The following is a 27,905-nucleotide window of genomic DNA, read 5'->3' as shown; positions in this document are numbered from 1 at the left end:
CTGAAAGCCATGCGCTAGAAGAGGAGACGCACACCAACCTGCCCCCCACTTCTCCAACCCCTTCCTTGTGTGAGAAGACGCCGCTCATCAAGCCATCATCCTTCTCGGCTCGCCCTCATGCGCTTTTACTCGCACCTAAAGCATACAGCATGCAGTGCGTGTTAAGATCTTATAGCACTGGGTCTTTATATGGAATGCTGTTCCGTTTTGGCGGTCACGAGGTTTGAGAGGTGCGTTCGTAATTAAAAAAATACAGAAGGGCTTTCCCATCTCTTTGGCAGGTGGGTTATCGTAAGGCCAATCTGCGCAACAGATGAAAGTACGGACCACGCATCACGTGACTCAATCACCGCTCGATGCGGCACCCCCCTTCCACTTCCATCCGTGCGAATGTATGCGGCCGGGCGGTCAGCGCATTATAGCCATATGACACTTTCGCTCCTGCAGTGTGAATCCAAAGTTAGTCTTGTGAGTGGTTGCTAGAAGCTACGAAAAGAGGCTGATGTTCATTTTTGAACATCAGAAATGAGGCTGTCGTATAACAAAGTAGCTGTATAGAGTGTGTCGCAAAGATGGTGGCCGGTAGCAACTTTGTTGCCATCCCTACACTTGCTTTCTTGGCTCTTTGACAAATGCAGAACCTGTGGTAACCGCTAAATGCACCTTTCTTTTCAAAACTGCTGGTGATTGCACTGTTGACCCAGAAGGTTGTTGTTTACATTGTCATGCAGCGCTCACATTTTCTCCAGCATGTAGTCACTGCAGCTTACTCCCTGCACACACCTGGGGCAGGTATTCTGTAAGAGTCCACCTAATGGACTGTCCACTTAGGCTGTTACGATTGGCTCCAGCGGCATGAGCGAGGAGGAGACTGGCTGGTTCCTTCTCACTCGTGCTGCTGGAGCCAATCGCATCAGCCGAAGTGGACAGTCCTCTAGGTGAACTCTTACAGAATACCCCCCCTGCAGTGCAAGACGAGCGTAATACAGTGCAGATACCATTCATGTTCCTGCTGCCAAAGAAAACATCCCTGCTCCTATTTTCATGTGAGAACCCCTTCGCATCCCATCAGCTGCCATTGCCAGAGCTGATGCAGACAATGTGCATTGTCAAGCGGAAGTGAGCCATTTGTTTGAAGAAATGTGTGGATTTGTTGAATTTGTGTACTTGCTTTTACGGGCTCACAAATTATTAAGCAGAGGTATGCTATTAAAATTAAGCCTAATGCAGCATGTTTCAAGCATTCTAGATGACTTAACTTGGGTAGCCAATTGGATCGCTCGCCCTATTGACATCACTAACTCGCACTACGTATTGTTGGAAAGGGCGACTGAAAAAGCAGGGGAGCAGCGCTGCTGCGATTCATATTGATGCACATTTTTAAAACCTTATTATAAATTACACGCTTTATGAGGGGTGCTTAAATCTGTCTCTTTAATGATCAGAAGAGCATACCCTACCGGCTCGGCACGTTTGTAAATCATTTCAAGGTCCCTTTAACACACAGTTAAGAAATCTGAGTGTGGCTGAGAGAGATGCAGCTTCCACTAACCTAGCATTGTGCTGCCAATTATGCAGTTGGCCACCGCTTTTCGCAAACATGAAGATACTAGTATTCAGGCATAAATATCAGACTTCCAGTGTCGTCCAGGAATATCACATTTGCAAAGATAAACTGTGTTAGCCAAACTTAATCGGTTTGCATGAGAAGGAAATGTTGTATTTGCAGAAGATGTTTTCTTGACTTTAAGACTGACTAGGTCTGCTGCGGCAACTTATATCATATGGATATTCCTGCTTTTGTATATACGTTAATGTGTCATTGCACCCTTCTGTTGTGAGTCAGTGCTGGTGATATCTGTTCATCCTGGCTTTTTATGTGCAATGTTTTAATCCAAAAATGAGCATTGCCAACTTGCCCATGTTGCAGTTTTATTGCAACCTTGCTTGGTGTCGCAACCGAGGACACCACCTTTGGTAGTCGCTAGAGGTGGGCAGTTATTGGAAAGTTTCGAATACCAATGGAATATTGTATTTTTATTGTTAGTATACTTTTTAAAAAAAAAGCAAGTATCTGAATGTTATTAAATATTCAATATGATATATTGGCTAGTATTTGAAATGCATCAAATGTACTGCTGACCCTGCGAGAGCAGAGATGGTTCTTTGTGCTCCTTTCTGTTTAATTTGCAATCGTATGCCCGATTTTGTGCTACTTTGCAACCTCCCATCATGACAAAATTTAGTACATGAGGTAAGCTGAGCTGCTAGACGTCTAAGCTGTGCGGGAAAGTCAACTTTATGGAGGCTATAATCTGCAAACAGCAAGGCGCATAACTATATGCATCGAAATGAAATGAGTACGATTGCATGAAGAAATCCAACTGCACTAAGAATGCCTTCTAGGGGAGTATAGGTCCAAAGGGCTGATTCGCTACAGTGATGCCCGTCCATGTGGCTTCATTACGCAAACATGCCAGCTGCCTGCCACATATCTGTGGGCCCTCAGTGCAGTGCATTGTGCTCTAGTTTTTGAGGATTAAGTTGTGCCCCAGCACCACAATAGGCATTCACCTATTCTGTCATTCCTACGTCGCCCCCTTTCCACCTGCGACGGTTGTTGGGGGTGGGTATTTCCCATGAGCCGGTTTGCTCCGGTGGCGCGACCGTCAGAGCGGAGGCAGTGAAGGGCTCTCTCTGAGAGCCCGCGGTGCGTACACGTATTTCCTCTTGTCTGCCTGCCCCATTGTTTCGGCATTGCTCGGACTTGAGTTCGGCTGCGGTGCCTTGCACGAACAACGAGCGAGTCCATTGTGTTGCTCATTTTTCCGAACGCTAAGCCGAAGAGCGGTGCCTAGTGCTCGCACATGGTCGTACTATGCTGAGCCGCACTTATAGGAGGCCCAAGTCGATGGAGATTGCCCTAGCTCTCGTGAGCAGCCTCATTCGTCATCGTGAAAGCATGCCGCATAGCCACGGGGCCACTTTTCCCTAGCGGTGTGTCGCGGGGATACATCCTCTTACAGCAACATGCTAGCAGCACCCTTTTCTGTATATTTGTCCTTGGTGCGGGAGCTTCTCTACTTCCCCATCCCTCCAGAACTTGTTGTCATGCAGTGTTGGGTGTCGCCGAAGACAAATAAACCTGTTTCCGTCAACTGGGGATAGTACCGTGTTTTCTTGCGTGCACAACGCTCAGTACCCCTGTTGCAGGCACACATGCACAGTGACACATTAGATTACACGAGGTGATGGCTGACACAGCCCCGAGGCTCGCCAAGCTCGAACCCGCTGGTGTCGGGACTAGACATTAGACCCCTTCAACTTATAGCATAGTGATGGGAAATTTGTCACTGCGACACATGCACGAGTGGGACCCAAGACTTGTGCAGCTCCCACAGACAATAGACGATGCGGGCATGGCCACAATGCCTACGCACATCGCACTATGCTAAAAAGCACCACCATAAACATACAGGAATGTGTGGATTACACATCCTTAAGGCCCGACCACAAGAGAGAAATCTTTTGACGGATCTGACGGCGGCATTGCGAACAATGCGCCACCGGTTCACGCTCGCTCAGCGCCCCAAGATCGAGTGTGCCAGGCTGCAGCGCCAACGGTGGAAGGGGAGGTAAAAGCAAGAGGCAAACAAACTATGGCCTCCGAGACGCGCCGTCGCGCCATGTGAGCGAGCTCAGAGGTCATTTACAAAGTGTGCTTCCGGCGTTGCCATCCGTGAGTGCCTCGTCCACGTCCCAAGCAGCCGAGCGCTCGCACGTGCTCCGGCCATGGCAAATGGTGCAGCTTTGTATGGTGTCAATGACGTGCTCATTTCCAGACAGGGACATGCGAGGAATGCCAAAGTGCATACCAGCGAACACGGCTGCTGCTGGTGTCACTGGTGCTACGTGTTTCAGAATAAGCAAAGTATTTGGGCTAGATCTACGGACAATATTTTTATCAAGTTTTAATCAAGAACTCCTTATGAAGTAAAAACAATTGTTCTGTTAGTGCAACATTTAGCAAAACTGGCCGGCTAAATTCGGGGCCATCAAGAAGGGAGGATCTGGCGACATTGCGTCACACTAGAAATATGTCGAAGCCGAGAGTCTCTTGTGGTTGAGAGCCGTCAATAAACCTCGTTGAGCTTCGACGCCATGTGAGGCCGGTTGGCGCCGATGCCAAAAATCCGTCAAAAGCTTTCGCCCTTGTGGTCGGGCCTTAAGGATGTGTAATGCACACATTCCTGTATGTTTATAGTGGTGCTTTTTAGCATAGTGCAATGTGCGTAGGCATTGTGGCCATTCCCGCATCGTCTATTGTCTGTGGGAGCTATTGTCTGTGGTAAGCAGTTAACAAGCAGTCAACGGCTTTGACTTTTTTCAAAGTCAAAACGTCTTCACACACTGCGTTAATTCCTGGTTGCATTACATTCTTGCAAATGCAGTAGTTTGATGGGAGTGAGTCATTCGGATATGTCACACTGAAAAAAAACGATAGAAAAGGCTTGCCGCATATGCGGTGCTGTAGCAGTCCTGCATGCACAAGGTGCAAAATGGGAGAAAAATTTAAAATGCTGTGCTCCTCACATGGTTTTCTTTCGACCTATGGTCATAGCGAACTATACAAGACTGCAGTGCAGGCCACTTATAATGTTATCGAGAAGAACGAAAACTCCAATCGTTATAACCGATCATAGCTACATCTGGACTGCCGTGAAAAAAAAAAGAAAAGAAAAAAAAGGAAAACTACCAAACATACCTACGTAGCTCCAAAACCAAATTTGCCACTTGCGCTAAAAATAAACATTGTAGAAAGTAAGCACTGAGGAATAAAACGTTTATAATAAAACAGCATGTCAAGTGTTAGGCGTGCTGAAATAGTAAAAAACCTGCACTTGCTTTCGTGAGAATTTGTTTCGCAACCACGGTGTGCATTGCATCCAACTCCTGCGCGAGCAGTGATGGAAATAATTTAGCTTGCATAAAATCAATGAGTGACTCAATCGGGGTCGGTGTCACTTCAGTCTTGTCGTCACCGCTGCTGCTGTCGTCGCCGCCGTCGTACAACGCCGCCGTCTGTCGCCCCATCAGATATCTCTTTGCAAAACGAGGCAGCACTATCTACACTGAGAAACTCTTCTATCGAAGCACCACTTGCTTCATCATCAGACCCACCACGTGGCTCAGTTAGCTAAGGCGTTGCGGTGCTCGCGGGATCGAATCCCGGCCACCGTGGCCGCATTTCGGTGGAGGCGAAATGCAAAAACTGAAGTGCACATTAAAAAACCCCAGGTGCTCAAAATTAATCCAGAGCCCTCCACTACCGCGTACCTCCTAATCGGAACTGGTTTTGGCACGTAAATACCTTACAGGCCCCTAGGCATTGTGTAAAGGGGGAGACTACAATCAAACATAACTTATACAATAATTGAAATACACATGAAAATACATATACAAAATGATATCGGGTAAGAAATGCGTTATACTGTAATATAGTGTTATAGTATGTACAAAAAACAAACCGAATGCTTTTAGAAGCGACAGCTCATTCAACAACAAAATTGGTATGGCCCCTGGATCAGACGTCATGATCGCGGCCCTCCTACGCGAGCTCGTACTGCTTTGAGTCTAGCAAAATTTGCAGCTTTGTCTCAAGCAACACAGCCTTGCGCTTTGTCCACACCATCTTCTACTCTTCGGCACCATCTCCTTCGGGGCTGCTTCTGCGGTGCATTTCCACGCTCACTGAGCGTGTAGAAATGGTGGGTGCCGATTTGTTTTTTTTTTTATTCGCTCTTTGTACTCTGGACACGTGGAGAACGATTGTGGGTGACGTGGGCGTGAAGGAGCTGGCGCCATCTTGTTACGCACAGCGCTAACTTGCAATGCACTCCGTGGCTTTTGCAATCACCGCGAGGGCGGAACGTGCTGCACGGTATTGGCAGCAGATATGAACTCGTGTAGGCAAACTTGTCGTCCAATCTCGGCATGTTTGTTTAAGGGTAACTTAGTAATGCGAATGTCACGATTATTCTGCATGGAAAATGCCATCCAGAAGGCAAAATTTTGATTGTTATAACCGATACGCAGTGAATAAAATATTGTTATATATGTTTTTTTTTTTTTCTCATTGCCCTATTACATAAGTTGATACTCTTAAGTCAGCTCATCATTATAACCTATAAATTGTTATATGTGGTATCGTTGTAAGTGGACTGCACTGTACTTCATATTGGTTGGGTGCTAGCTCAGCCTTTGCTTTGCTCATTTATCATTGCCTAAGCAGTGCCGCACACACACTCCTGAGCTTATCGCTTGGCAGCAAATGTGCTGAGTGACAACTGACGCAGGACTAAATGTCTGAGTTAATGCAAATTTTACACTGTACAGTAATGCACAAGTTGGTGAGACAAGACATAGTGTGAATCACTCAATTTTCTGAAGGAGGTTCAAGTAAACAAGCTCTTACTGTAATGACTTACAAGTGTATTTTTTACTGTTGCAAACTTACCTGTTAATAAATACATCTTTATATCCTTATCTCATATTTCATTCATATTCGAAAAGTTTGATGTTCGTGTAATGTGACACAAACATGTTGCATGCCTTCACCAGCACAGAATTTCTTTGTATCACATGTTGTATCACGAGTTGTATAATACCACAGGTCCTTTTTCTCTTATGGGTCTGAGCAGCTGCAGTGACTCAGTGGTTGCGAGAACCACTTGCTTTGTATGCAGGTTTCCTTTTCTTTGTGAGGCAAACATCTTCTGTGTCGCACCTCAACACATCTCTAATGCTTGTCTCGCCTCTGGTTTTGATTTTGCAGTCTCTCCAACACTGTGGTCCAACTTATCATCTCATGTTGGCTAAATGGCCACACCCATTCAGGAACACAGCGCATTTTCGGGCATGTCATTTGCATTGTTGGTTGCCATGAGGGGTGCCTCTATACTTGATAATTGTTAAAAAGCCTCATAGTGTTTGGACTAAACTTGTATTGTCGAAACACAGTTGATAATGTTACTCTGCACGAAAATGATTCCAAGAAGGACGAACATGGTAACTGAGAATGTATTGTGGTTCACTCAGCCAGTGCAAACATTGACTATGGTAGTGCTGGTGAGAGTAAGGTCTTTCATAAGAGAGCTTGTTTCACCAACTTCTGTGCAAAGTGCGTGCAGCAGTCTGCAGTGCCTTTTTTCCTTCGTCTTATTATTTCCAGTAGTAAGATGGCTGTGCAAAGACTGAAGTGGACAGCTTGCATCTTGACTGGGCAGCACAAGATTGGACACTACAAGACAGGGAACGACACATAGTGCCACACCTTGTTTTGTCATTGCGTTCAGTCTTGCATCCCTAAATTTAAAACATATCCTTCAACAGGTTGCAAAAGTCTTTACTTGACTTTGTGATACCAGACTTGTGTGTGTGACCTTGCCTACTTTCTTGTTGTCTTGGAGCAGACTCCTCGCGGCCGGGCAGTACAAGTACCAAGGCTACCAATGGCCTGTGCGTGGACACTTTCTTCGAGCATCGCATTGCCTCTTTCTACATGGTGAGAACAAACTGGAAAGTGCATCTTGTAACCGGGCTTTGTTTGGTCGGACACAAACTGAAATAACCATGGGCATCAACAGATTTTAGCTCATGCCATGGTAAACATGCTTGATAGTCACTGCCAGCAAGTAGTAAAGAAAACCGAAGCTCTAGTAGAAAGAACTTACATAGTGAATTTACATTTCATGGGCTGTAACTCTTGTATTATGTACATTTAGCATGTAATAATATATGCATAACATACCATGTACAGTAGAACATCATTGATACAATCCCGTTTCGCACAATTTCTCGGCACCAACATTTGCGATTAAAAATGCAACAAATGACCCAATGCCGTTACAATTTTTTATTACCGGTTAAATTGTTAAAAAGCCTCATAGGGTTTGGACTAAACTTGTATTGTCGAAACACAGTTGATAATGTTACTCTGCACGAAAATGATTCCAAGAAGGACGAACATGGTAACTGGTTCTCGGGAAATACCACCTTTCGGCTCCAACGTTCAATATATCACCAAACTGGGATCGTATGATATTGTTACAAAGAGTTGTGAAGAAATGGTTTTATTTTACAGGAGATGGACGATGATCGGAGCGTGATCGTAGCGCGGTCCGGCCTCTCGAGCTCTTCGTTCTCTTCGTCTTCTCTTCTCTCTTTTTGTGCCTGCCTTTTGTATCCGTTACATTTCCCCGCAAGCAGATGAAGCCCGTGGGGCGAGTCAGGATGGACAAGCAGGGTAGAAAGGCTTCAGGCGAGCAATACGAGTCAGCTGAGTTCTGCTTGATCACCGACCATTGCACAGGAGGCGAGCTATTACGTAAGTGAGTTCGCTCAGGCGGTCCACAACTACAAATGGGCCTGAATATTGTGACAAGAGCTTTTGGCACAATCCACGCTTGCGTTGCGGTGTCCAAAGAAGGACCAAGTCACCTTTTTCGAACGATACTTGTACGTGACGGTCGAAGAGCGACTTTGCGAGGCTAGAGTACGAAGACGAGCTATTCGACAGGCTTCTTCGGCTGAGACACAAAGTCTTCGATACAGAATCGTCATTGTGCAGAATGAAGGGTAAGAAAGTGTCCAGAGGGCTTCGCGGTAACCTTGCATACAGGAGATAAAATGGGCTATAGTTCGTGGTTTTGTGTTTCGCCGTGTTATATGCGTAAGTGATGAAGGTTAGCACGTCGTCCCAGTTCTTATGATTGGAGGAGACGTACATGGCAAGCATATTGGTCAGCGTTCTGTTTGTCCTTTCAACGAGGCCTTTGGTCTGTGGATGATACGGCGTGGAATACCAGAACTGTGAAGTGCACAAACGAAGTAACTCTTCAATGGCATCAGCAGTGAAATGGCGACCGCGGTCGCTGATGATGACACGTGGTGGGCCATGACGAAGGACCACGGAACGCAGCAGGAAGACCGCCACGTAAGCAGCGGTGGAAGCAGCGGTGGCTTTAGTTTCGGCATACCGTGTAAGATGGTCGACGCAGACCATTATCCAACGGTTCTTGTTGTTGGATAACAGGAATGGACCCAAAAGGTCAATGCCTACTTGCTCGAACAGCGTACTAGGCGATGTCAATGGCCAAAGGGGCACCCGGGGCGGCGGTGGTCGGTCGCTTGCGACGTTGGCACGTTTCACAACTAGCGACATAGCGCTTGGTTGTTTCGTACATCTTGGGCCAGTAAACGTGCTCCTGTGTGCGGTGTAGCGTTCGTACGAAGCCGAAGTGTCCGGATGTCGCATCGTCATGCATGGCACGTAGAACGTCAGAGCGGAGACTCTCGGGGACAACAAGCAGAAAATGCGCTCCATGCCCGGAGTAATTAGTTTTGTAGAGCAACTCATCACGGACAGTAAAGCGACCGCTGCCTTGAGAAGTACGGGCGGCAACAAAAAGCGGATCGAGGGTAAGATCATTCCGTTGTTCTCGCTGAAAGTCTGCCGCATCAGGGAACGTACAAGTAACATCAGCGAGGCAGTCGTCAAAATTCTCAGCATCGCAGTCGGTAGTTGCAAGAGGAATCCGAGAGAGGCAGTCTACGTCAGCGTGACGACGGCCACTCTTGTACGACACCACAAAGTCGTATTCCTGGAGGCGCAGCGCCCAACGTGCGAGGCGACCAGAGGGATCACGCAAACCGACCAGCCAGCATAAAGAATGATGGTTGGTGATAATCTTAAATGGTATACCGTAAAGATAACACCGAAACTTCTGTACAGCGAAAACAGCTGCCAGGCATTCTTGTTCCATAACCGTATAATTGCGTTCAGATTTGCTCAGGCAACAGCTGGCATATGCGACACGTGTTCTGCGCCACTGTGACATTGTACAAGCACCGCGCCTATCCTGATTCCACTAGCATCGGTGTGAACTTAAGTCAGGCAAGATGGATTGAAGTGACGCAAGAGGGGTGCTGACGTTAGTATAAACTTCAATTGAGAGAATGAAGCGTCACACTCTGGTGTCCAATGGGTAAACTTGGTACTTGGGTACTTGTCAGTGGGTAAACGATGTCGGCAAACCGGGGAACAAAACGACGGAAATACGAACATAGGCCAATGAATGAGCAAAGTTCTCGTGCTGACTGCGGTGGCTTGAAGGCGCTCACCGCTTCAATCTTACGAGGATCGGGTCTGACGCCATCCTTGTGGACTAAGTGTCCCAGGACCAGTGTTTGGCATTCGCCAAACCTACATTTTTTTTAGTTTAGAATCAGTCCAGCTTTTTCGATGCAGTCGAGAACAAGGCTGAGGCGTTCGTTATGTTCTTCAAACGTGCGGCCAAATATTACATCATCGAGGTAACACATGCATATCTCCCACTTTAGACCACGTTGTACTGTGTCCATGAATCTTTCAAAGGTGGCAGGAGCATTGCAAAGGCCAAAAGGCATAACATTAAATTCGAATACGCCATCTGGAGTCACGAAAGCGGTCTTTTCCTTGTCGGCAAGATCCATAGGTATTTGCCAATACCCCGATCGCAAATCAAGTGTTGAGAAGTACGAAGCAGCGTGTAAGCAATCAATGACAGTCATCGATTCGTGGTAGCGGATAGACATCCTTCTTTGTCACTGCATTTAGACGTCTGTAATCTACGCAGAATCTCCAGGAGCCATCTTTTTTCCTGACCAGGATTACTGGGGCTGCCCATGGGCTAGACGACTCTTGAACGACACCTTTGTTCATCATCTCCTTGCCTTGCTCTGCAATAACTTTGTGCTCGGAGGATGCCACTCGGTAGGGCTTCTGGCGGATGGGGTGTGCTGAGCCGGTATCTATTCGGTGACGAGCGCGGGACGATGGTAAATGAAGGGATGCATCTCCATGCGTGAGGTCGAATGCATACTCATGCCTGGCAAGGACCTGTACCAGTGCTTGCCGTTCCGATGTACAGAGAGCCTTGCTGATCATGCATTAACTCTTCAGAATGGCGATTATCGCAAGGAGAGCAAGCTATAGAGACGTCCGCAGTTAGTGCCGCTATTGAGCTACTTGCGGCTTCATCGAATAGAGTGATTTTCATACCGCGAGGGAGGACAACCGGCGTGGATGAACAGTTCAGCGCCCACAATGTGGCGACTCCTTTCGTCATGCATACGACAGAGCAGGGCACAAGTACACTTTTTTTAGCACAGTTTATGCTGGAGAGGCCTAACTAGAAGGTCAACACAATCAGCGTCAACAGTATTTGCAAAAACATGAACGGGCGTCAGGCACCGCGATGGTGCAATCACTTCATCAAGAACATTGAGTGTGTCTGTGTCCCTGTCTTCACCACGCGAGCTTTGTTCGGGACGTGCTGATATAAATAACTTGTTTAACGATATTTCGCCTCAACCACAGTCCACAGAAGCACCGCATTGTTTAAGAAAATCGATACCAAGAATAACATCATGCGAACAACGAGAAAGAACAAGGAATTCCAACACAAACACTTTCCCAGCCAACAAAACACTCACAGCACAAACACTAAGGGGATGAAGCCACTCGCCACCTACTCCACGAAAGGTAATACCGTCGTTCCAAGAAAACATAACTTTGTGGCCTAGACGGTTTTTGAAAGCGAGGCTCATCACAGACACAGTTGCTCCAGTATCAACTAACGACCATGGTCGGTAATCGGTCAATCAACACATTCACTTTGTTTTTGTGCATCACAACAGGCAGAGGTATTTCTTCCATAGACCGTCCAGCGACCTCACCTCCATTGGCCGCGGATGCTAGTTTCCTGGCGGTGGTGAGGAAGAACGGCGCCGAGGGGACGGAGAGCGACGGGGACGATTATATGGTGGCGTCAAACTACGCTCAGATGCTGGCGAATCGCTGCGTCTGGTCGCGCGCGAGAAGTGATTCATTGGAAGCAAATCGGTCGTCCGCAAGTCATATGAAGTACAGGTTCCGGGTGGCGAGAACATCGGTGGTGTCCTTCGTGATTGACAGCCTTGGCGACAATACCGAGCAATATGGCCTGTGGAACCGCAGTTGTAGCACACGGGAGGGTCGCGGTTGAGAGCATCTTCCTCGAAGTGAATGCTAGCCTGCTGCGGGCGGCGAGAAAGTTCGTTGTCATGTGAATAATGTGTCTCTGCTGCTCGCTGAAATCCGTTAAATCGATTATAAGCCACGTCGTGGTAGTAGGGTCGGTGCTGTTCTTGGCACGGCCTCACAGAAGTCACAGGGCTTCGGGGGTAAAAACGCGGCTGTTCTCGTTGCGGCTGAGAGTCATAAGTAGGGCCTCTGTCGTAGAGACGTGGCTGCTGTCGGGGCGCGAGTTCATAATCCTCCATGCCCCTTGCCGCAGTTTACGGGGAGAAGGATGCCTTGTTTGGCTCGAAATCTGGTGGTAAGCGGAAGCTATGAGTGCCTAGGTGTGTCACTTGCGCGTGCAGGCTGAGTTCTTCCCGAACTATTTGTCAGATTGTTGATTGCAAGATCGAGGGGCTGGTTGCTCTCTACGCTTGCAACTGTCATCACATTGGCTAGCCTGCCAAACTTCGGCATGATGCGCCTGGTCTTCAGTTGCTCGAAAGTGCGACAGTGCCAAATGATGTCGGCGACGGAAGCCAGTGTGTCTTTTGAGATGAGGAAACTATAAACATCCTCAGCAATTCCTTTTAGTATGTGCCCGACTTTGTCTTCCTCAGACATTCCAGAATCTACCATCCTACACAGTTTCATTACTGCCTCAATGTAGGTCGTGCAGGTTTCGCCTGGCACTTGCGCGCGTTGCAGTAGCATCTGTACTGCCCTTTTCTTTTTCGTCGCGGAGTCGCCGAATCGCTCTTTGATTTCAGAAACAAATCTGCCCAATGTCGTTAACGTTTCCTCGTGATTGTCGAACCACATCAACGCAGTATCCGTTAGAAAGAACACGACGTTCGATAGCTGAGAAGCGCTGTTCCACTAGTTGGCGGCACTCACCCGGTGGTAATGGATGAGCCATTCCTCGACAGTCTTCGTCCGGTCTTCCGGCGAAGGGACGCACATCTCTCAGTTGCTGAACGGAACTTGTCGGCGCAGCAGTTGGAATGGGCCGTTGTTCGTCTGCGTCGTAGGACATATTCAACTCCGGTGTATTCAGTGGGAGTCCAACAAGGCGACGGCTCCGTCGAAAAACTTGTCGTTCAGCCTCCGTCTTCGGGTGTCGATTACCCAGCACCTTCCACCACAACTGTTACGAAGAGTTGTGAAGAAATGGTTTTATTTTACAGGAGATGGACGATGATCGGAGCGTGATCGTAGCGCGGTCCGGCCTCTCGAGCTCTTCATTCTCTTCGTCTTTTCTTCTCTTTTTTTTGTGCCTGCCTTTCGTATCCGTTACAATATGTTTCAATTCCTGCCACTAGATCTCATGTAAACAAGAAAAGGTGCGAGGCACGCATGATCGAGAGCAATAGGTGCCTGCAAGGGCAGCTTCCCCCCAGTACTGCCTGCCCCCTGTCACGTTAAAATACCACCACACACTCTGTTTCCTATGTCTTGAAGGGCTGGGATTAGATGTAAAAGGCAGTGTGGGGGGATACATATTTAGAAGTTACGAAAGGTGCCATCAGCTTTCTGTGGAAACTAGAGCATTAAGGTTACTGTATGATGGTGTGTACAAAAACAGCAGAAATAATTTAATATCTTTTCCATCACGCACAATTTACGGCACATATATAAAGTGGGCAGGATGTATTGAGCACAGGTGGTAAAAATAATTAAACTAAAATAAGGATACAAACTTATGCCACTAGGAAGTCACGCAGCTTAAATTGACTTGCATACTGAAATTGCCACGGTTCACCAGACAGTTTCTGTACAAACGCTTGTAGCAGTTGCTTTAATGGCAAAAGCTTAAAAGAACACAAGTTACCGTTAGCATAAGTTTGCCCTCACAATGATGAAAGGATCATCATCATCATCATCATCATCAGCCTATATTTATGTCCACTGCAGGACGAAAGCCTCTCCCTGCGATCTCCAATTACCCCTGTCTTGCGCTAGCGTATTCCAACTTGCGCCTGCGAATTTCCTACCTCATCATCCCACCTGACCTTCTGCCGTCCTCGACTGCGCTTCCCTTCTCTTGGTATCCATTCTGTAACCCTAATGGTCCACCGGTTATCCATCCTACGCATTACATGGCCTGCCCAGCTTCATTTCTTCCGCTTAATGTCAACTAGAATATCGTCTACCCCCGTTTGTTCTCTGATCCACACCGCTCTCTTCCTGTCTCTTAACGTTACTCCTAAGATTTTTCGTTCCATCGCTCTTTGTGCGGTCCTTAACTTGTTCTCGAGCTTCTTTGTTAACCTCCAAGTTTCTGCCCCATATATTAGCACCGGTAGAATGCAATGATTGTACACTTTTCTTTTCAACGACAGTGGTAAGCTCTCAGTCAGGATTTGGCAATGCCTGCCGTATGCACTCCAACCCAATTTTATTCTTCTGTAAATTTCTTTCTCATGATCAGGGTCCCCTGTGAGTAGTTGACCTAGATAAACATATTCCTTTACAGACTCTAGAGGCTGACTGACGATCCTGAATTCTTGTTCCCTTGCCAGGCTATTGAACATTATCTTTGTCTTCTGCATATTCATCTTCAACCCAATTCTTGCACTTTCTCGATGAAGGTCCTCAATCATTTGTTGTAATTCCTCTCCATTGTTGCTCAATAGGACAATGTCATCTGCAAACCGAAGGTTGCTGAGATATTCGCCGTTGATCCTCACTCCTAAGCCTTCCCAGTCTAAGAGCTTGAATACTTCTTCTAAGCATGCAGTGAATAGCATTGGAGAGATTGTGTCTCCTTGCCTGACCCCTTTCGTGATAGGTATCTTTCTACTTTTCTTGTGGAGAACCAAGGTAGCTGTGGAATCCTTGTAGATATTTGCTAAGATATTCACGTATGCCTCCTCTACTCCTTGATTACGCAATGCCTCTATGACTGCTGGTATCTCTACTGAATCGAATGCCTTTTCATAATCTATGAAAGCCATATAGAGAGGTTGATTGTACTCCGTAGATTTCTCGATTACCTGATTGATGGCATGGATATGGTCCATCGTAGAATATCCTTTCCTGAAGCCAGCCTGTTCTCTTGGTTGACTGAAGTCAAGTGTTGTCCTGATTCTATTGGAAATTATCTTGGTGAAATTATTCACCAAGAAAATTTCACCAAGATGAAAGGATGCTTGCGTCCAAATTTTACTTTGATTGTTATATAAAAAAAAAAACTTGATAAGGGCTTTCTTTTTTTTGTAATTTTGGGTTTTATTTTGTGTTGTTGCTAATATTCATCAAATGGCTCTTTTGAAGAAATGAATGCTTCCATTACTGGAAAAGTTGAAATACAAGAAGTTTTAATAACCATCGTTCATTTGAATGTAAAGCTCTGGAGACATGTTTAAACATGTGGTAATTTAAGAAGAAAACTATATTCAGGTCCTAGGTGCATAATTTAAGTGAATCGTATCTCGTAAAGACAGAGGAAACTAACTGGTTACGAATGATGATACCAGTGCAATTTCCAGGCTAGTGCATGGTGACATTGACGAAGCCCCACGGCAGAGAAATAGAGTTTCTTCTGGCCTTGCTCTCCCTGGTTCACATTTAACTTGCACTGAGAACACTGTCTGGATGCCGTGACCTGCGGCACCAGTATGGCGTGACAACAAGGCTCCAGGGGCAAGGTCAAACAACAGTGCCCATAGCAGTACTTGTCACTGCTTCTGTGAAAGCTTTGCTTCCAAAGTTTGCCCCTCTGTTTCAGTGATTGTCCATTGTAGGTGATCATGGTGCAATATTTTCTTTTTCAGAACCAGCTTGTGCTTTGGGATACTCGAAACTTTGAGAAGCCTGTATCCTTTGTGAGGCCCAGAATCTTGTATGCTGCTTTTAGGACAGAGCATTTGTTGCCTGTTCCAGCAACTTTGCAGTTCTGTCTGTCTTGAACCAGTGATGAGAATTTTGTGCAGAAGGCGGCACATAAAACGTCACTGTTACTCTTGTGGCTGTAGTGAGCGCAGAAGAATATGCTGAGAAAATGTGGCACATAGCAAGTGCACCGCTTTCGGGATTTGGCTAGTTTACAAAGGGCACCGCCTACAGGATCGGTTCATTTTGCTGCCTTCAGTATTGACTCAGTCGACCAGCTCCTTCAGGATTGGATGACACCAGCAGTGGTGGTCTAGTGGCTTTGGTGCTGCGCCGCTGAACTCGAGGGTGCGGAATGAAATCCCGGCCAAGCCGGCTGCATTTCGACGGGGGTGAAACGCAAAAACGTCCATGTACCGTGCATTGGATGCACATTAAGGAACCACAGGTGGTCGAAATTATTTAGGAGTCCCCCACCACAGCGTGCCTCATAAGCATATCGTGGTTTTTGCACACAAGACCCCAGGATATGATGTACTTTTCTTTTTTTGATGACACAGCATTCCTTCCACAAGCAGAGGACATGTGTTTGTGTACAGGTGGCACACGGTAGTTTGAGAATGTCGCTTCAGGTCACCATAGATCGCCATAGAGATTTTGTACAAGTTCATGCATGAATGACAAATAAAAGAGATGAATGACTGGATGAATTAACATTCTCATTCTATTTGTCTAGGCATCTAATGTCAACTTCACCAACCCCTATGTCACCTATCTAGCATGTTTATTCCAGGGTAGCAGCTTCCAGTTCGGTACACTACATGACACCACATGCACTCTTAGTCGCACCAATCGCAGTGACTTGGAGATCACTACCTTATCGCAGCAGAAACCTTTGTTTTCAGTGACCAAGAAATCAGTGCTGGCAGTGGCCAATCAGCTGGTTGAGTTTTTCCAGCCAGGAGGCCATCGTAAGCCAATTATGGCCATTGCTGAGCCACTTTAGGTGGCAGAGTGGACATTGCGTGCCACTCCTAAGTACAGTGGATTTGCTTCCAACAGCACCTGTGCAATCCAAGAGTTGCTGGCTGTGAGCTTTTGCACCCTCAATGTGGCATCTTATTTAGCAGTTACCAGTATCTAAACCTATTAAGCTGCTATGTATGGAGGAAGACTAACAAACATGCACACAATAATAAAAACTCGCTAAAGGCTGCTGTTGCGGAAGTACTCACCAACATCGACAATCGCTGTCTGATCTTAGCCTGCAGCTATTGTCAAAGGCAGATTTCGTCATTTATTGGTGCTGAAAGTGGTTTACTAAACAGTCTGAGGAACAATCTGAGGTCACTGAAAGAATCAGTAAAAAAAATGTGGAACAAATATATCAAATCTTGCCTGAAATATTGATGTTATTCCTGAAGTCATCATTGTGCCCTCAAATACCTCGCACAACCAGTGCTCTCCGTGTGTTCCCAAGTGAGTTACGCAGAAATTTTTAAAAATTGGCTGTAGCAAATAGCAAAATTCTAATCCTTGATCTAGATTTGCTCATGGGCGGACACTACTTGAACAACAAATCAATATGCATGATGACTAGTTAACCGTTTCAGTGTCACTGACGTACCTGTACATTTCTGCATTTTTGTCCCACCATGTCACTAACGTACCCGTATGTTCTCCTCTCTCTCCAGTCAGATGTGTGCAGTAACTAAGACGGCAAGCTCTGAAGTAGTTTCACCATCGGTTGTATATTTCTAGAAGCACATTTTCTCATCCCACTGGGTTTGCTCAATTTGGGTTTTTGTTGGCGCAATGCAGAATGCACGCCTTTGTGGGGCATGGTTGCACTGTACGGAGCGCGCATCTTCAGGTGGGAGTGGCGGCTCCCACCTGATCTTTTGTGATCTTTTGTTCACATATTGGCACCATGGCACAAGGCCTCCACTCTTGCATGTTTCTGCCATCTGTCATATGTTTATAGAAGGTTCCATCTTTTTTTTTTTTTGACCCTGACACAGCGGTGCTATCACAGAAGCGTGCGCATCAGAACAAAACTAGGTAGAAGATACAAAGCAAAGATAAGAGATGTGAGAACTATACTAACAGTGGATTTGCCATTATCCATGTCATTTCTTTCCCTTCTGCATAACCGAAAATAAACCACTGTTTGTTTTACAATATCAGGGTGCATCACCTCTGCAAAGACACGATACAGAAAGGGTTAACACATTTCCACTAATTGGCTTTTTTCATTGTTACTTTATGACACATGTAACAAATTAGTGTATATGCTTGTACGAAAGAAGAATGGGAACCGAGAGGCTCGATTTTATTATTCATAACCACATAAAGCCAACAGACAACGACGCCAAGGAAAGCATCGGGGAAATTAAGTGTAGTTGAAATTGGAATGTAGAAAATAATCAAGAAAAGGGAAATGAAAGTGGACGAAAAGATAACTTGTCGCCGGCGGGAGCCGAACCCGCAACCTCCGCATTACGCGTGCGTTGCACTACCAATTGTGCTACGCCGACGGCCATCAATTCGTCCACTAACTTGGGTATTTATGTTTACTAGATCTAGCCCTAGGAGTGTTAGCCAGCGCCACTCAGAACCATGGTGGGCGGATGTGGAACATCCTCTTTAGCCCGATGGCGTCACGATACACGTGATCTTGGGAGAGCAGGCACGTGGCTAATAAACCCTCGCATGCTACCTAATGACATCAAGGCTGCCAGATATGCTCGTGTAAGAGCTGCACATTTCCATAAATTTTTTGCTCAACATGCTAGCTGCCCTGTGCAATGTCCTTGAAAAGCCTTTATTTTAACTTCGTTTGTTAACCCATTCGGCATCACTCGCATGTAAATGTGGAGCAGGGTCAGTTACATTTAGTGAGACAGACGTAAATAATCCCATAACAGCTACAGACCTTAAGCCCTTCTTACGCCATAAGTTGAGGAAGTATTGGCAGGGGCAGTGGGAATGCTGAAATATTAAATAAGCTACACAATATCAAGCCAAAACTAGGGAACTGGATATCTGAGAGAACAGCAAGACACAAGGAAGTGCTTCTTTGTAGATTAAGAATAGGGCATACTTACGGCACTCACTCCTTCCTACTGACTGGAAGCGATCCTCCGACATGTACTAAGTGTAGCAATAGTCTTACAGTCCTCCATGTTCTTCTTGAGTGCCCTCAAGTAGACGCAGAGAGGAAAAAGTACTTCCGTTCACATATCGTTACCACTTACCTTTACGCCCTGAATTTTTTCTGAGCAATGAACTGTTTTTTTATTTCCAAACAGTACTGAAATTTTTAGCCGAAACCGACATCTTAAATGTCATTTGGCCCGGATACTGGTAGCACGACCTCCTCTTGGAGGCTGCAGCTGCAATACAAGCATATTTGTAAGCACGTGCCTGCCAGCCCTTGCCCCCAAGGGCTCTGTGAGGTACTAGTGCTGCTGTCGCCTGCACGTCATGCTAAGTATCCTTCATCACAAATATTATGATCATAGCGCACATCACAAATCATTGCGATCATTTTAGTATACTTATGTTCCAAGTATTTTACAGCGATTGATTTTAGGCCCCTTTACAGCCACATTTATCTACCATTTTTAACTCATTTCTTCATTTATTAACAAACCATTAATTGATTACTCATCACTACGTACATGGCGCTCTTTGGCCATATCTGGCCCTTGTGCCAATAAAAACTACACATCAATCAATCAATCAAATGTGGAGCAGGAGCCACTGGAATCCGGTTCACTGCAAATGTGTGTTACAAAATAAAGCTGTCCTCAGATGTGGGCTCGGACAGCGTGCGATGAATAAAATATGGCACTTTTCACATGAAATCAGTGTCCACGTACATTTCAGTCGGTGCGGGAGCGAGGAAAACTTGCGGCACAAATGTATGTATACTGCATTTATGAAATGCGCAACCACAGTACACACAGCGTACACACAGCGCTATGGGACAAGCCAAGAGTCACCGGGATATGAATTTTACCAGTGCTGAAAGCGGTATTCACACGGGACTTCTCCAGGGGATAATGGGGAATGGCCTCCTCTCCCTCTGCGGCGAGCAGCGAGGCCTTGCGCCACCACTGAGCAGATGCACGGGCGATGGCTGGGCACTTCTCCCTCCGCGAGGGTGGGGGAGCTCCGAGGGGCCTGATGTTATGTATTCAAATACTTTGCGTAATCTTAATCCGTGGCATTGGCATTACACGTGTGGGGTCTCACACGGGCCCTCGGGACAAAGGAACGACAACAGTAGTGCTAACAATCAAACGGGCATTTATTTCACCTTTCATACACTAATACACACTAGCCGAATAACTACCAATAGGTCACACTCGCGCCATATCTTGCAATGCGTCGCAACCACTATGATCGCCTCTAGCACTATGATCGCCTCCAGCCGGACTACAGGAGACGCGAGCTATGCGGGGAAAACAACATCAGGGGACGCGCGAGAGTCGCGCATCCCCACATCCCCTCAACCTTAAATCACTACACATACTCCGGCGAAAACATGTCACAAGGTCTATCAACGCGCGCGTCGCGAACAAAAGTTAGCACATGCGACAGTGGCGTCACCGAGGAAATGTCCACACGTTATCCACTACATGCGAGCCAACATTGTCTCTGTGGTTCACCGCTGGCGTCCGTTGGTCACAGCACCAGCTCTGTAGATTCGATGGCACGACTTCAGCACAGTACTCCGGAAACGGCGACGCAGAAGTCAGCACGAGCAAGCGTCGCTCGCGCCGAAGCGCCCTGCCAGCTCTTTTCCCAGCCGCCGAGGGTAGCGAGCCGGACACAGGCGGCCGCCGAAATCGCTGCGCTGAACTGGCCACAGGCATCTGCATCGCCTGGGGTAGCTCGATTGTAGTCCGGGGCAGCAGTGCTGACGATGTGCAGGTGACAGCAAACCAGGGATGACTCCGCTCACGCTGCGTACAGTCAACGCATTCGACAAACACTAAAGTAGTGCAAGGGAGAGGAATTCGGCATATGCATTGCCCACATGGTACGATGTTCAATTCGGCTAGCGAAATTTCAGACGGCATTTCAGATGCTAAGTTCACGTGAACAAAGCTTGCTTTCTTGAGTCGAACGAGTAATTTCAATTCATGCGAGGCTAACTAGAATGAGGGAAGCAAAGTGCGACACCTCAACACAACGGTCCACCAGGTTGTGCCCCTCCATGTGCGACAGGCGGCTTCGTAAAGCCTTAGGCCTAATGCGTCGCTACCCTGACAACAACCGGCATCAAAAAAAAAGAAAACATCACCCAAAATGGGTACAACTGGCAGCCGCGAGGAGACGTTACCTCTGTGAGGTGGTCCTACCCCGCTCGGTGCACACAGCATCCGAGTTGACGGCGCCCACCGTCCCAGACAGTGTCGGAGCGCCCGGTGCCAGGCCGCAATACCAGTCAGCCTGTAGTGGCACCCGTGGCCCGCGGCCACCGGGCTCCCTGAGCCTCGACTTCCGAAGTCAAAGATATAGAAGAAGCTATTTACATAATATGACAAGGAAGTCCAGCACGGCTGTGGACGACATGAAGGACGCCTACAGGAAGACACAACAGCGTAGGTTTTGCCAGGCGCACCAGGAACAGCGTCGAGCCCGAGCCCCACTTCAGTAGCGCTGGCGAACCGGCTGCGGAGCTCTACACGACGCACTTGTTCTTCCTTACATCTTCCCCGCTCGCTGAAGACGGAGCCGCACAGGAGGCCTAAGGTGTCGTGAGGACGAAGGGCTCATGATACGGCTTGAGCCGATCGACGTGGACAGTTTCGCGGCCTCGGCAATGCAGGTCCGTAGGGGGCGTCAGAGGTTCGATGGCGTAGTTGACCGGAGAAGTTTGCTGCAGAACCCGGTAGGGTCCATGGTATCGGGATACAAACTTGGAGGAGACATCTGGTGTCGAAGTAGGAGGCACCCACAACCAAGCAAGAGCGTCAGGCGAAAACTGGGTGTGGGGGCTCCCGTCGTCATGACGAAATTTCTGTAGCGCTTGTTCTTGCGTTTTAAGGGAGCGAGCTAGTTGCCGACATTCTTCTGCGTACCGGGCGGCTTCGGAAACCGGTGTACCCTCTGATAAGTCGGGACAGAAGGAAGAATAGTGTCAATGGGGAAATGACGATTCTCGGCCATATAGAAGAAAGAAGGGAGAAAAGCCCGTCATTGCCTGGGGTGCCGTATTGTAGGCATACGTGTCATAGGGAAGGATGAGGTCCCAGTTGGTGTGGTTGGAGGCAACATACATCGAAAGCATGTCGCCAAGAGTTCGGTTAATGCGTTCTGTCAATCCATTTGTCTGCGGGTGATATGCGGTGGTGCAGCGATGAATAATGCGGCATTCAGTGAGAAGTTCTTGAAGGACATCGGCGAGAAAGACGCGGCCTCGGTCGCTCAGTAGTTCGCGGGGAGCGCCATGACATAGAACGAAGCGTTGAAGCAGGAAGGAGGCAACGTCACGAGCCGTCGCGGCTGGTAGAGCTGGCCTGTTTCGGCATACCTCGTGAGGTGGTCTATAGCTACAATGACCCAGCGATTGCCAGCAGCTGTGTATGGCAGAGGCCCGTATAGGTCTATTCCAACCCGGTCAAAGGTTCGTGAAGGGCATGGCAAAGGTTGCATTGGTCCAGAAGAGCGGCAAGGATCGGGCTTGCGGCGTTGACATTCTGTGCAAGAGCGAATGTACTTTTGCACAAATGTGTACATACCACGCCAATAAAACCTATGACGTAGTCTGGTGTAGGTCTTAAAGAGACCAGCGTGTGCACACTGAGGGTCGGCGTGGAAAGCGGCGCATACATCAGTGCGGAGCTGCCGGGGTATTACAAGCAGCCATTTACGGCCGTCGGAACTGTAGTTACGGCGATAGACGATGCCGTCGCGGATGGCGAAGTGCGAAGCTTGCCGGCGTAGCGCTCGGGATGGTGGGTGTTCAGGTGAATCAGAGATGTAGTCTATCAAAGATGAAATCCAGGAGTCCTTGCGCTGCTCCAAAGCCATGTCAACAGAAGCGAATGGGGGAAGTGGGTCGTCTAGGACGCAGACACTGACAATGTCGGTGTGGACAGGCGAGCGCGAAAGAGCATCGGCATCGGCGTGCTTCTTGCCTGAGCGGTAGACAACCTGGATGTCGTACTCTTGGAGCCTCAGTGCCCACCGGGCTAGGCAGCCGCAGGGATCCTTGAGGGATGACAACTTGCAAAGTGCGTGGTGATCGGTGACAACATCGAAGAACCGGCCATACAGGTATGGATTAAATTTTGTAATGGCCCAAATGATCGCTAGACATTCTTTTTCCGTGACTGAATAATTTGCTTCAGCTTTCGTAAGAGTGCGGCTCGCGTAAGCAACAACATATGCTTGGTAGCTGGGCTTCGCTGGGCGAGCACAGCGCCAAGACCAACGCCGCTAGCATCCGTATGGATTTCCGTAGGAGCAGTTGGATCGAAATGGCGCAGTATCGGTGGTGTTGTAAGCAGGCGGCGTAGCGTAGCGAAGGCCTCGTCGCAAGGCGGGGACCACGCGGAAAGATTGGGGTCTCCCTTAAGTAGCTCTGTCAGCGGTGCCATAATCGAAGCGAAATTTCGAATGAAGCGGTGGAAGTACGAGCAGAGGCCAATGAAACTACGCAAGTCTTTTAGAGACGTTGGCCTTGGGAATTCTGTAACAGCACGGACCTTTGTGGCATTGGGGAGAACGCCGTCCTTCGACACAACATGCCCGAGAATTGTCAGCTTGCGTGCCCCAAAGTGAAACTTTTTCAGGTTGAGTTGGAGGCCAGCGTCACTGAGACAGCATAAAACCTGCTCCAAGCGATCAAGGTGAGAAGGAAAATCTGGTGCAAACACTACTACATCATCCAAATAACACAAGCACGTGTTCCGTTTGAGGCCTCGAAGAATAGTATCCATCATCCGCTCAAAAGTCGCGGGCGCGTTGCAAAGGCCGAATGGCATCACACGAAATTCGTATAAGCCATCTGGTGTGATGAAAGCTGTTTTAGGCTTATCGTCTGCAGCCATAGGCACCTGCCAATAACCAGAGCATAGATCGAGGGAGGAAAAGAACTCTGCACCTTGTAAGCAGTCAAAGGCGTCATCGATCCGTGGCAATGGATAAACATCCTTTCGGGTTATTTTGTTTAGGCGACGGTAGTCCACGCAAAAGCGGATCGAGCCATCCTTCTTTTTAACTAAAACAACTGGTGATGCCCATGGACTGTTAGATGGTTCAATGACACCACGCATGAGCATTTCACCTACTTGCTCATCAATGACGCGTCGTTCTGTCGAAGATACGCGGTATGGTCGCTGCCGTAGCGGTGAGTGAGCACCGGTGTCAATCCGGTGGCATACAGTCGTTGTTCGACCCAGAGAAGTGCTATGGCTGTCAAAAGCAGGACGAAATTTGTCGAGGAGACGGAGGAGGTCATGGCGCTGCTTGGGGTTTAAGGCGTTGTCAATGACGTGGCTGAAAACGTCTTCAGGTGATGTGGCAGGTACGGGACTACCAGAGAGGGTGTTGACCTCGGACGATCCATTAGGAAGTTCCAACGCGGTAATGGTGTCGTAAGGCTCCACAGTGCCGAGAGATTCACCGCGAAGCAACGTAATTGGGAATGGGAAGTGGTTGTAGACAGGAAGGTGAGTCGCACTTGCTTGAAGGCCAAGCAGCGCGGTTGGGAGCGGTGAGATGTGGCGACGAACGAAAGCAGTGGAAGGTGTGAAGAGTACGGTAGAGTCGGAGGCAATGGAACAGGATACAGGTGCCAGAACAGATGCGTGCGGAGGTATCTGGATGTCATCAGTGAGGGATAACTTGGTGCTGGAAAGCGAAACGTCGTCAGATATGGCATTGCCAAGCGAAAAGAAAGCAACTTCTGCACGGGAGCAATCAATGACAGCTTGGTGACGAGAGAGAAAATCCCAACCTAAAATAATATTGTTGTAACAGTGGGGAAGAACGACGAACTCGACGAAGTAGAGCACTCCTTGAATTTGAAGTCTGGCGTTGCACGCAGCCACCGGCTGGACGTCCTGTGCTGTGGCCGTGCGGAGTAATGGACCGAAGAAAGGCGTCGTGACTTTTCGTATTGAGCGGCATAGTTTTTCGGCAACCACAAATATGGCGGCACCTGTGTCAATGAGGGCAAGCACAGAGACACCTTCAACAGCCACATCAATAACGTTTGGCGGCGAAAGAAGAGGGCTTGAGCGTTGCGACGATGACGCAGTTCTTGCCTCGGGAACTGCGCCGCTTAGTTTTCCGTGTCAGCGGTAGAGGGACGTCGACGCATCGGGGAGAGCGAGCGACGACTAGGAGAAGGAGAACGGTGGTCAGAAACTGGGCGAAGGCTAGGGCGGGGAAGAGGTAAATCGTGGTCTGGAGCGTAAGACAACGGGTGGTCGTACGCTGCTGTGCAGTAGGTCGTCACGTGGATGAAGTGGACGGGGGCGGCACAGGCGTGCAACGTGTCCGGGAATGCCACACGAATAGCAGATGGGCCGATTGTCCGCTGCTGCACCAGGGATGAATAGCTCGATGGACTGGAGGTCGTGGTGGCGTGGAGGTAAAAACAGGGCTAGGCATCGGAGTCAGGAGCCCGGAACGTCGGTGGGCGGGGTCCTGCGACGGCGTCGGCGTAAGTCAGTGGGGCGGTGAGGCGCCCACTCCAAAGGAAGGACCTCGGACACTTGATCTTCTATAACGTGTCGTAGGGTCGGACTAAGGGATGAACTTGACTCCGGCGGGTTGGAGATAAGGGAGAGCTGGCGAGCAACTTCTTCCCAGACGAAAGCCTTGATCTGCGAGAGGAGGTTCGAATCGTGAAAAGGAGAGGTCAAGCCGAACAATGATTCCTGATGGGGAACAGGACAGCGGGTGAGGAGGCGTTGACGGCGGAGCTCGTCATAGCTTTGGCAGAGGTCAATAACTTGGGCAACAGTAGAGGGGCCCTTTCAAATCAGCATCTGAAATGCGTCCTCGTCAGTGCCCTTCAGTATATGTTTGATTTTATTGCCCTCAGTCATGGATGCATCGACGCGTTTGCAGAGATCGAGGACATCTTCGATGTAGCCCGTAAAGGTCTCACCAGGCTGCTGAGAGCGCGACTGCATACGCTGTTCGGCACGAAGCTTTTGAACAGCAGGGCGGCCGAAGACCTCGCTGAACTTTGTCTTGAACACAGTCCAGCTTGGGACTTCGCTTTCGTGGTTGCGAAACCACAAGTGGGCAATTCCGGTGAGGTAAGAAGGAACGCTGGTCAATTTCGTGGTGTCATCCCATTTGTTGTTAAGACTCACGCGTTCATATGAGGATAGCCAGTCATCAACGTTGTGGTCATCAGCACCGCTAAAGATGGGAGGGTCCCGCTGACAGAGTGTGCCGGGGCATACGAAGGACTGGGGAGCAGGTGGTGGTAAGCTCGTGGCGCTTGCGGAGGTCATGATGGCAGGGAGGATCCGGCTGCGCAATTCCAGGATTACAGGAGACCCAGCAAACCTCCACCAAATATGACAAGGAAGTCTAGCACGGCTGTGGACGACACGCAGGACGCCTACAGGAAGACACAACAGCGTAGGTTTTGCCAGGCGCACCAGGAACAGCGTCGAGCCCGAGCCCCACTTCAGTAGCGCTGGCGATCCGGCTGCGGAGCTCTACACGACGCACTTGTTTTTCCTTACAATAAGAAATTCGGACCACCCACGAGGCTTCCGTACTCACTCGCTTCAGGCTTGCCAATGCTCCGCGGGCGCTAGGCCTCGCTCTCCCAGGATGCAGACCACGTGGCTCTCGTACCGACGAGTGTACTTCAAAACACTCGGGAAAAGGCTTAGCATGTTGAAAAGTTCAAACACGCTGCAGCAACCATCGCCTCGCTCAAGAAAGCACACCGCCGACACAAGCGATCAAAACACACGCTAGGACTAAGCTTCGGTTGAAACATCTCGAACCGAGCAAAACTTAAAATTATCGTCCGATGCCCCAAGAGCCCCACGTTGGGCAGCCAGATGTGGCGCAGCCGACAGGATGGCAGCGGGCGCTCCGACACCGTCTGGGACGGTGGGCGCCGTCAACTCGGATGCTGTGTCCACCGAGCGGGGTAGGACCACTTCACAGAGCTAACATCTCCTCGCGGCTACCTCTTGTGCCCATTTTGGGTGATGTTTTTTTTTTGGATGCCAGTTGTTGTCAAAGTAGCGACGCATTAGGCCTAAGGCTTTACAAAGCTGCCTGTCGCACGTTGAGGGACACAACCTGGTGGACCGTGGTGTTCAGGTGACGCACTTTGCTTCCCTCATTCTAGTTAGCCTCGCATGAATTGAAATTCTCGTTCGACTCAAGAAACCAAGCTTTGTTCACGTGAACTTAGCATCTGAAATGCCGTCCGAAATTTCGCTAGCCGAATTTAACATCGTACCACGTATGCCGAATTCCTCTCTCCTTGCACTACTTTAGTGTTTGTCGAGTGCGTTGAGTGTACGCAGCGTGAGCGGAGTCATCCCTGGTTTGCTGTCACCTGCACATTGTCAGCGCTGCTGCCCCTGGACTACAATCGAAGCTACCCCAGGCGATGCAGATGCCTGTGGCCAGTTCGGCAGCAGCGATTTCGGCGGCCGCCTGTGTCCGGATCGCTACCCTCGGCGGCTGGGAAAAGAGCCGGCAGTCACCAACAGCTACAGCGGCTCTCGCCGGCAGGGCGCGTCGGCGCTGAGCGACGCTTGCTCGTGCCGACTTCTGCGTCGCCATTTCCGGAGTCCTGTGCTGGATTCGTGCCATCGAATCTGCAGAGCTGGTGCTGTGACCAACGGACGCCAGCGGTGGATCCCAGAGACAATGTCGGCTCGCATGTTATGGAAAGCGCGTAGGACATTTTTCGCCGGAGTATGTGTAGTGATTTAAGGTTGGGGGGATGTGGGGATGC

The 27,905-nt window shown here is 48.6% G+C and overlaps 1 protein-coding gene across 2 annotated transcripts in view; it reads left to right on the top strand.

Annotated features, from left to right (window-relative positions):
• LOC119441295 (GATOR complex protein MIOS-like) overlaps nt 1-27,905 on the top strand; it is a 341,599-nt gene that overhangs the window by 121,833 nt on the left and 191,861 nt on the right. For both annotated transcript variants that reach the window (XM_037705922.2, XM_049661128.1), the window contains exons 10-11: nt 7,473-7,564; nt 15,877-15,918. In XM_037705922.2, coding sequence (XP_037561850.1) covers nt 7,473-7,564; nt 15,877-15,918 — 134 coding nt within the window. The remainder of the gene's footprint in view (nt 1-7,472; nt 7,565-15,876; nt 15,919-27,905) is intronic.

Source organism: Dermacentor silvarum, chromosome 2 (genome assembly GCF_013339745.2).
Source record: "Dermacentor silvarum isolate Dsil-2018 chromosome 2, BIME_Dsil_1.4, whole genome shotgun sequence".
NCBI lineage: Eukaryota > Metazoa > Arthropoda > Arachnida > Ixodida > Ixodidae > Dermacentor > Dermacentor silvarum.
Note: the sequence above shows the minus strand (reverse complement) of the source record. Positions and strands in the feature narration are given on the sequence as shown.